Source organism: Phyllobates terribilis, unplaced genomic scaffold (genome assembly GCF_046119375.1).
Source record: "Phyllobates terribilis strain yellow unplaced genomic scaffold, ASM4611937v1 Scaffold_47__1_contigs__length_9908305, whole genome shotgun sequence".
Classification (NCBI taxonomy): Eukaryota; Metazoa; Chordata; class Amphibia; order Anura; family Dendrobatidae; genus Phyllobates; species Phyllobates terribilis.
Window position 1 is genome coordinate 3,914,471 of NW_027362807.1, and position 9,809 is coordinate 3,924,279.

At 43.9% G+C, this 9,809-nt stretch overlaps 1 protein-coding gene across 3 annotated transcripts; it reads right to left on the bottom strand.

Moving 5' to 3' along the window:
- Positions 1–599: 599 nt before the first annotated feature.
- On the bottom strand, positions 600–8,528 carry LOC141191536 (uncharacterized). Of its 3 annotated transcripts, none has more exons than XM_073661432.1 (7): positions 7,905–8,528; positions 6,915–7,064; positions 6,606–6,785; positions 6,399–6,522; positions 6,218–6,315; positions 5,941–6,019; positions 600–3,617 (listed from the first exon to the last, which is right to left on the bottom strand). In XM_073661432.1, the coding sequence occupies exons 1-7, from the start codon at positions 7,989–7,991 to the stop codon at positions 2,167–2,169; spliced, it is 2,169 nt and encodes a 722-aa protein (XP_073517533.1). In that variant the 5' UTR covers positions 7,992–8,528; the 3' UTR covers positions 600–2,166. The 3 variants fall into 3 exon arrangements, with proteins under 3 accessions (XP_073517533.1, XP_073517532.1, XP_073517531.1); XM_073661431.1 differs by having other exon boundaries at positions 600–3,614; positions 5,929–6,019; XM_073661430.1 differs by having other exon boundaries at positions 5,929–6,019.
- Between the last annotated feature and the right edge of the window lie 1,281 nt (positions 8,529–9,809).

The following is a 9,809-nucleotide window of genomic DNA, read 5'->3' on the forward strand; positions in this document are numbered from 1 at the left end:
AGGGGTCCCTAAAAGAACTAGGGACTGGGACAAAATTAGACACCTCCTAGCAGAAGTTGTAGCGGAGCAAAAAGACAAACAGACAAAAAGTACTTAGAGATCCAAAGGACCAAACGAACTAGAGAGATAGGTACAAAAAGCACCTGGCTAGATAGAGAGTCAAAATAAAACTGAAGTCCAGCAAAGCCAGAAGGGTGGAGCTGGAATAAATAGGCAGCAGGTCACGTGACCACAAAATAGAAAAAACTAACAGGAAGGTTCTAACATAAACAGCATGTATGCAAGTACTTGAATAAAAATACAATAATTTTGACAATGTCACACATATGGTGGGGGTGCCCTATAATAAATGCATTTTGGGCAAAGGTGGTTCCCATGATTGAGAAAATAACTGGTTTGACTATCCCTAATACGCCAGAAGCCCTCCTTTTATCAATGTTACCAATAAGTAAACGTAGTTATAAAAGGTCATCAATAGGCTACCTAATACAGGCGGCTAAGAATGTCATTCCACGACACTGGAAAAGCAGAGACCCACCCACTGTGGAGGAATGGTTTGCGGAGATCTCCCTCCTTAATAGGATGGAGCATCTGATTGCCATCTCACCGGCTGATTTTGATAGATACTGTGTGATTTGGAGGGATTGGATGGATTTCCAAAACTCTGACGCCTACCATCTAGCCCCCAACTAAAGTTATCCGGGATGTCGTCACAACAATGATCATAATCACACTCTATTGATTGGTGGTCTGCCGTGGTCCGCTCCCTCTCTCTCTATCTTTCATATGGAAAAATACATGCTTGATCTGGATATTGATGGAAAACCCTCCCTGTACCCCCCCAATGTACTGTAGTTATGCATAGATTTATAGTTACGTTACCCCTTTTACTATGTATATTGTATTTTCTTGTACTTTTTCAACACAAAAAATAAAAAAAAACTTGAATTTGAAAAAATACAATAATTTTACCAGAGCCAGCATGGATTTGTATCAAACAAGTTATGCCAGACTAATCTAATTCCCTACTATGATGAAATCACTGAGTGGCTGGATCAGGAAAATGTGGTAGATATAGTAAATCTCGACTGCAGCAAACCATTTGATAAAGTATCTCATACTATCCTTATTGAAAAAATGACCAAGTATGAGATTGACAAGGCTACGGTTAGGTGGATTCATAACGGGCTCAGTGATCGTAAGCAAAGAGTGGTAATAAATGATTGGTCATCCAATTGGAAGAGTGTTTCAAGTGGGGTACCACAAGGCTCTGTCCTGGCCCCAATGTTGTTCAACATTTTTATAAATGATCTAGATAAGGGAACTGAAGGTAAAGTAATCAAATTTGCAGATGATGCAAAACTAGGAGGGATAGCGAACACTAGAGAAGACAGAGAAAGGATTCTGAAGCATCTAGATAAGTTTGAACAATGGGCAGCGACTAATAAAATTGTAATTAACAGGGAGAAATGCAAGATTCTACATCTGGGCAAGAAAAAGGAAAATTACAGTTACAGAATGGGAGGAACAGCCCTTTTTTAACACTTGAGTCAACATTTTGCTGCAGCAGCAAAAAAGGCAAATACAGTTCTGGGATGTATTAAAAGAAGCATAGAGTCTAGATCAGGTGAAGTAGTTATCACTCTGTACTCCTCCTTGGTCAGGCCTCATCTGGAAAATAGTGTCCAGTTCTGGGAACCGCATTTTAAAAAGGACATTGAAAAACTGGAGCAAGTTCAAAGAAAAGCGACCAAAATGGTGAGAGGACTGCAAACTATGTCCTATGAGGAAAGGTTAAAGGATTTGGGAATGTTAAGCTAGAAAAAATGAAGGCTAAGACGAGTCTTAAAAGCGGTCTACAAATATCTGAAGGGATGTCACAGTGTAGCAGGAACATCCTTACACTCATTTGCACATGGAAACATGAGAAGCAATGGAATGAAACTGAAAGGGAGAGGATACAGACTAGATATTAGAAAAAAACATTTTGACAGTGAGGGTGTTCAATGAGTGGAATAGGCTGCCACAAAAGGTGGTGAGCTCTCCTTCAGTGGAAGTTTTCAAACAGTGTCTGGACAGGCATCTCTCTGAGCTGGTTTGATAAATTCTGCAATGATCAGGAGGCTGGACACGATGACTCTGGACGTCCCTTCCAACTCTAACATTCTATGAACAGGAAAAAGGCTTTTTCCCTGTGTGGGTCCTCTGGTGTCTAACAAAATGCGATTTCTGGTTAAAACATTTCCCACATTCTAAACATGAAAAAGGCTTCTCTCCTGTGTGGGTTCTCTGGTGTATAACAAGATTCCATTTCTGGATAAAACATTTCCCACATTCTGAACATGAAAAAAGCTTCTTCCCTGTGTGGGTTCTCTGGTGCTTAACAAAATCTGATTTGTCGTTAAAGCATGTCCCACATTCTGAACATGGAAAATACTTCTTCCCTGTGTGAGTTCTCTGGTGGCTATCAAGATGCACTTTCTGGTTAAAACATTTTCCACATTCTGAACAAGAAAAAGGCTTTTCCCCTGTGTGGGTTCTCTGGTGCTTAATGAAATCTGACTTGTGGTTAAAACGTTTCCCACAATCTGAACATGAAAAAAGCTTCTCCCCTGTGTGAGTCCTCTGGTGACTAACAAGGTGTGATTTGCATACAAAACATTTCCCACATTCTGAACATGAAAAGGGCTTCTCCCCTGTGTGGGTTCTCTGGTGCTTAACGTAATCTGACTTCTGGTTAAAGCTTTTCCCACACTCTGAACATGAAAATGGCTTCTCCCCTGTGTGAGTTCTCTGGTGACTAGCAAGGTGGGATTTGCATACAAAACATTTCCCACATTCCGAACATGAAAAAGGCTTCTCTCCTGTGTGAGTTCTCTGGTGACTAACAAGGTATAATTTGCATACAAAACATTTCCCACATTCTGAACATGAAAAAGGCTTCTCCCCTGTGTGGGTTCTCTGGTGACTAACCAAATCTGATTTCTGGTTAAAACATTTCCCACATTCTAAACAGTAAAAAGGCTTCTCCCCTGTGTGGGTTCTCTGGTGATTCACCAAAACTGATTTATGGTTAAAACATTTCCCACATTCTGAACATGAAAAAGGCTTCTCCCCTGTGTGAGTTCTCTGGTGTATAACAAGATTCCATTTCTGGATAAAATATTTCCCACATTCTGAACATGAAAATGGCTTCCCCCCTGAGTGAGTTCTCTGGTGCCTAACAAGATCTGATTTCTGGTTAAAACATTTCTCACAACTGGAACAAGAAAATCTATTCTTCACTGTGTGATTTTTTTGATTTTTAAGAAAATTAAGGGGAAAGAGGGGATAACTATTTCCATATTCTGAATATAAAAATGACTTCTTTGCTTTGGGAGCAGTTTGTTTTTTAATGCTTATTTTGTGACTTTGAATTTCCTTAGTAGTCGGTAATGAATCAGAAGATAGGACCTGTTTCAAAGGATCAGATGACAGATCTTTGCTGTGAAGGGATGATGGTAAATCTGGAGTAATGGCATTCACTTCAGTTGTATCCTGTGTGATATCAAGATCATCCCATTTAAAAATTGAACACGATGTCAGCTGTTCCTCTGATCTCTTGGTACAGTCATCTGCTAAGAATAAAACCAATTGTTATTTTTTAATAAAATATCCTTGAATTTTATATTTTTGAATATTTCTACTTAAATTGTCCATAGAAATGGCAAGTTATGTAAAAATATTGTATTATTCAACAAGACAATGACAGTTCACAGTCAAATAGACTGTGCCCAACCCATATTTAGCATCCATGTATTTGGCATTGATATAGTGAGAAGAACCCACTTAATTTACGGTGTGTGTCTCCTGGAGCACAATCTGGGCACTATGTGTTGGGCAATAAAATGGCAGATCTGCTATTTTCAATCTCTAACATCCACGGCGTGCTAAATTCCGGAAAGTGGCTGTGAAGTAAAAATCGTCACTACTCTATGGGATTTTCTACCATTTTGTCATATTAGAACTTCTGCAATTGGTGGGTCCCATTTTCTTTGGGATCAGCTCCTGCGACGTCTGCTTCTCGCAGCAGGAGCCGCCTTATTCATTCTGCAGGCGGCGTTGGTGATGGAGGAGATATCAGAATCAAAAGCTCTGGCTCTGTCCAGCCCCTAAGATTAGGGTGCCTGGGACCTGTAGTACCATCCAGTTTTGCAGTATGGGTGTGTGTGCTGTCCAGCTGAAGTAATCTGCTCCCTACTTCAGCCAATGGGAAAGCACCGCACCCTACTAAAGCTGGAAGCATATTGCCGGAAGCTGCCAGATACAGCCTTGTTCCCCTCTGGTTCAGTCCTCTGTGCCCAGCTCCCGGCTTGTGTATTTGTTTCCCGTTGTGACCCCGGCCCGTTTACTGACTACTCTTGTGTCTATTGATTTTGTATTTTCTCTGCCCTCCTGATATTGATCCGTCTACTTGATTATTCTCCTTCCCATCTCACTCCACAGAACAGCAGGTAGCACCGTGACCCAAGCCTAGAGATCTCTAAGTAAGTCCAGATCCATATGGAAGGGTTAAAAAAGTTAAAGGCTGATGGGCAAAACTGTGACCATAGCCAATAACACAACTACTGAAATGATGAAGCTGAACTGTATTCTTCAGAGAATAATAAAGAGTAACTAGTGGTGAAACCTCTCTGGGGTAATTAGAGTATGGGGCTCGGAGGCTCTTGGGAATTTAAACTATCGTAAGGGACAATATTTTCTATCAGACAAGTTTCAAGAAGAAAAATTAGACATTTAAAGAGAACTTTTTATAATACTGCAGAGCTGAGGTGTCTTAAATTTAGATCTCGGGCATTTGGAAGAAGTAATGGAGACCTTTTTATAAAGACTACTAGGGAGTTACAGACTCACATAAGTGAGGCAGGCCGATCCCACCACAATCAAACTATCATACAGAGTGAACCTGTTAAAAAAAAGACATAAAAAAATATGTTACATCCCCAACAACAATGTATGTATGAGGGGAGAGCTCCAACACTAAACTGGAGTTGCACTCATTTATGATGGACCATTGGAGCTACTATGAGTCCTAACCAGGAGAGTAGAGAAAGTATTAGCGCCCCCATTTCAGGAGAGATTGTGCAGTAATCTGAATTCCTTAGGATTGAAAACATAATGGAATTTATGACGTGGAGTGAATCCATGAAACCAGGGCTGGAGCCAACACATCTCCTGCAGGCGGGAATAAATGTATATTACAGCCATCAGCCACGCACAGCTTAGAGATATATCATGGCACAGGTGTAATGTTTTCTGTATAGTTTATCACAATCCTGTTTGAAGTTAGTTGGGTTAAAAAGAAATTGAAAAGTCAGGATAAAGGGAAACTCTGTTGTTATTGTGCAGAAATCCGTTCTTGGCCCTCACTGCACATTTAATGTTGTCGATCATAGAAGTGAAGTTTGGCCAGAAAGACTGGACCTGGTCTTGTAGGGACCATATGAGAACATTCAGCAGCACAGAAGGGAGAGAAGGTAGATTCTTCCAATAAGATATCAGGAATCTAGGAAGCCAACAGCATCATTACCCTCCGCTTTCTCTCACAGGCCCATCATAATATTTTTCTTCAAGTGATTTTCTAACTTGTCAGCACATTCTACGTACACTGTAATTTGGCTTTGTAGATAACAGATATGGTCAGGTATGGGTCAGCGTCTTCTAATCCCAGGGGGTAGGTGGATCCTCCAGGTTGTAAGTTCTATAGAAAAGGGCTTTCAATTCCTAAAATCATTTCAACAATTTTTGGTGGGTGAGAATGTTGTGGTCTAGCGGCAAAATGGTAATCACACAATTGTGATATGGCAGGACTACACCACCAATAAAGCAGCCACAGCCGCTGACTGAGAAGAATCTGTGACTTCTCTGCATTTATTGGTTACTACTCACTTTGGTGGTTACCTGTAGGAATCTCCTCTTTACACCGCTCATCACCCCTCACATATGTCTCTGTAGTATTAATATGGGTCAGATCTTCATCCTGAAAAAAATATTGTAAAAGTCACAGCCAGATGGAGAAGTCACATCTATGATCAGCTCTAATCCTGCCATCTCCACCATTCTCATTACACAAGTATATAACATATAATACTGGTGGATAAAACAAGACTGAGCACAAGACCTTCACAGCCGTCTACACATCATAGGGGAGATCTTATAACAATTTCTCTCCATCTACCTGCTGATCCTGAGGATCATTGGGATCTTCTTGTTTACAGTCCTGGGGAAGAAGAGGATGGGGACATCTCTCTGGTGTTGTCCTCTTACTGGATAAAACTGGAGGAAACACATACAGGGGCTGAATTCATTCTTTGCATACAGATAAATATAGGTCGTGTGTATTTAGTCCTGTCTATTACCTGGTGATGTGAGGGGCTGGGGAACCTCTGTCATGATGTCCTTGTACAGATCTTTGTGTCCTTCTAAATACTCCCACTCCTCCATGGAGAAATAGACAGCGACATCCTGACACCTTATAGGAACCTGACACATACAATGATACCGTCATCCCCCCGATCCTTTCATAGCATTACTGTATAATGTCCCAGCATTCCCAGTAGTGTCACCTCTCCAGTCAGCAGCTCAATCATTTTGTAGGCGAGTTCTAGGATCTTCTGGTCATTGATGTCCTCATGCATCAGGGGGAGAGATGGAGGTCCAGTGATTGGGCTCTGGGGTCTTCCCCATCCCTCAGACACAGGGTCCTGACAGCGCCCACTAGAGGTCTTCTTCACTACTGTGTAATCCTGGTTATGGATAGACACATTAATAAATCTCACTACACATATTTCCAGAGTCCTCACCTCTCCAGTTCTGTCCATCTGTTATTCCCATAGATAAGAATGATGTAATGTGACGTCATCAGAATCTCTCACCTCTCCAGTAAGACGGAAGAGGATCTCTAGGGTGAGGTGTAATATCTTCTCAGCCATCTTGTCTCTGTCCTTATCCATCTTTAATGGGTAAATCAGGAAAATTCTCTTATATAGAAGATCTTCACTGAGAGGATTCGATATTGTAGAGACCTCAATGAGAAGAAGAGACGATATAACATCATAAAAATCCTGTGTAATAATACAATTACTGAAGATAATAAGGGTAAACACGAGGAGATTTATTATTTACAGTATTTAGCTTTAATCTTTACATCTACTAATAAAACCTATATATTTTAGGCCACAGACAACAAGCAATTTCTTCCTCAGAGTCTGCATCTGAATACGTTTCTCCAAGACACATCTTCCATAACGCTAATTTTCGGCTCATTTACGTACACTGGAATCGGCATTAGTAATACTGCAGGAGATATTCATTACACGTGATATGAGAAATAACTACTTTATGATGAGGACGACATCTTCATCTTCTACTACGGCTCTAGAAACATATTTGGCCAGAGTTCTTCACTGACTACATCTCCACCGTCTGTCTATATGAATGTTTCCTGTCTTCACCGGACTGTAATCTATCACATTAGATCTCATGTCTGATTCACGCACAGAAGTTTGAGGCTTTTATAAAAGCTTGTTTATAAGACCACCAAGACGAGTTATTTGATGCCAATATCTCCATGTACAGTGTCTTTTTTCTCTGGAAATATTTTATTTTTTACATTCTTCCATATAGTATATAAAAAAACACTAAAAAAACCCAGGTGTTAAAATTTTACAAAAGAAAATTGGGGATGCAGGTACGGCAGGAACATAGTGTGGTGTGGGAATCAAAAAAAGGGCACCGTACAGCATGAAGAATGGGGATAAGTGAGGATCATTATTATCTAGTGCTTTGGGTGGTAGCTTATCGTATGGGTGTGTGGTGGTTGTTGTTTCTTTCCCGTTTTTGTTGTTTGTTTTGTCATTTCTTACCTTTATGTAATGTGTGCGTATTGGTTCTGACATTCGTGATCTTGTTGTCATGTGACAATCATTATATAAGGAAAACCCAAGGGACATGACGCCGGCTTATAAAAGACGTCCGGCCCTGCATTGTGGCGACAGGAGAGTGTTCACACCACAATTCCCTTTCCATGAAAAGCTGCTTGTGCCGACAGCTGATGGATCTCACGTCACAGATCTGACAGGATCGTCTGGATTGTTTCATAAGATGTACAGGAGGAAGCGGTCCAGAAAGCAGAAGATCCAGCAAATATCTGCCACATATTCCTGCAAATCCCCCGAATGTCATCACTAGTATCTACATTACTGTGCTGGAGCTAGGAGAGGAATAATGGCGTTGTGTGAGGACTTCTCTGGGCTTCTGTCCTTCATCCTGCAGTCGTCTGAATGGATCTAATGTGGACGGGAACCAGCTAAGCCGCATTCTGTCCACAGCTGTTACCTCACTGTTCACACCACACAGAGACCCCAAAAGAGTCTCAGTGCTGAAGGGGTTAATGCCCCCTGCGCCCAGTAATGGGGTCTCCACATACCTCCACCTGCAGAGCCGCCACCACATATATGGCTGCTCTGTGCGCACAGGAGCTGTGATGAGGTCACAGGAGGGGAGGAGTCAGGGGTCACATGATCAGGGGCCTCAGTGGATGCAGGACTCTGCTGTGCTGGTTGTCATGGTGCTGGATGAGCTGAAGTTTATGTGTGGGGTCAGGAGGGGTTTACAGTGTGGATGAAGCAGAGCCGTGTGTGTACGAGGTGTACGGAGCAGAGCTGCGTGTGTACGAGGTGTACGGAGCAGAGCCGCGTGTGTACGAGGTGTACGGAGCGGAGCCGCGTGTGTACGAGGTGTACGGAGCAGAGCCGTGTGTGTACGAGGTGTACGGAGCGGAGCCGCATGTGTACGAGGTGTACGGAGCAGAGTCGTGTGTGTACGAGGTGTACGGAGCAGAGCCGTGTGTGTACGAGGTGTACGGAGCGGAGCCGCGCGTGTACGAGGTGTACGGAGCAGACCGTGTGTACGAGGTGTACGGAGCAGAGCCTTGTGTGTACGAGGTGTACGGAGCGGAGCCGTGTGTGTACGAGGTGTACGGAGCGGAGCCGTGTGTGTACGAGGTCTACGGAGCGGAGCCGCGCGTCTACGAGGTGTACGGAGCGGAGCCGTGTGTTTACGAGGTGTACGGAGCGGAGGCGTGTGTGTACGAGGTGTACGGAGCGTAGACGCGTGTATGAGGTGTACGGAGCGGAGCCGTGTGTGTACGAGGTGTACGGAGCGGAGCCGTGTGTACGAGGTGTACGGAGCGGAGCCGTGTGTGTACGGAGCGGAGCCGTGTGTGTACGAGGTGTGCGGAGCCGCGTGTGTACGAGGTGTACGGAGCGGAGCCGCGTGTGTACGAGGTGTACGGAGCGGAGCCGCGCGTGTACGAGGTGTACGGAGTGGAGCCGCGTGTGTACGAGGTGTGCAGAGCCGCATGTGTACGAGGTGTACGGAGCGGAGCTGCGTGTGTACGAGGTGTACGGAGCGGAGAAGCATGTGTACGAGGTGTACGGAGCGGAGCCGCATGTGTACGAGGTGTAGGGAGCGGAGCCGAGTGTACGAGGTGTACGGAGCAGAGCCGCGTGTGTACGAGGTGTACGGAGCAGAGCCGCACGTGTACGAAGTGTACGGAGCAGAGCCGCACGTGTACGAAGTGTACGGAGCGGAGCCGCACGTGTATGAGGTGTACGGAGCGGAGCCGTGTGTGTACGAAGTGTACGGAGCGGAGCCGCGTGTGTACGAGGTGTACGGAGCGGAGCCGCGTGTGTACGAGGTGTGCGGAGCCGCGCGTGTACGAGGTGTATGGAGCGGAGCCGCGCGTGTACGAGGTGTATGGAGCGGAG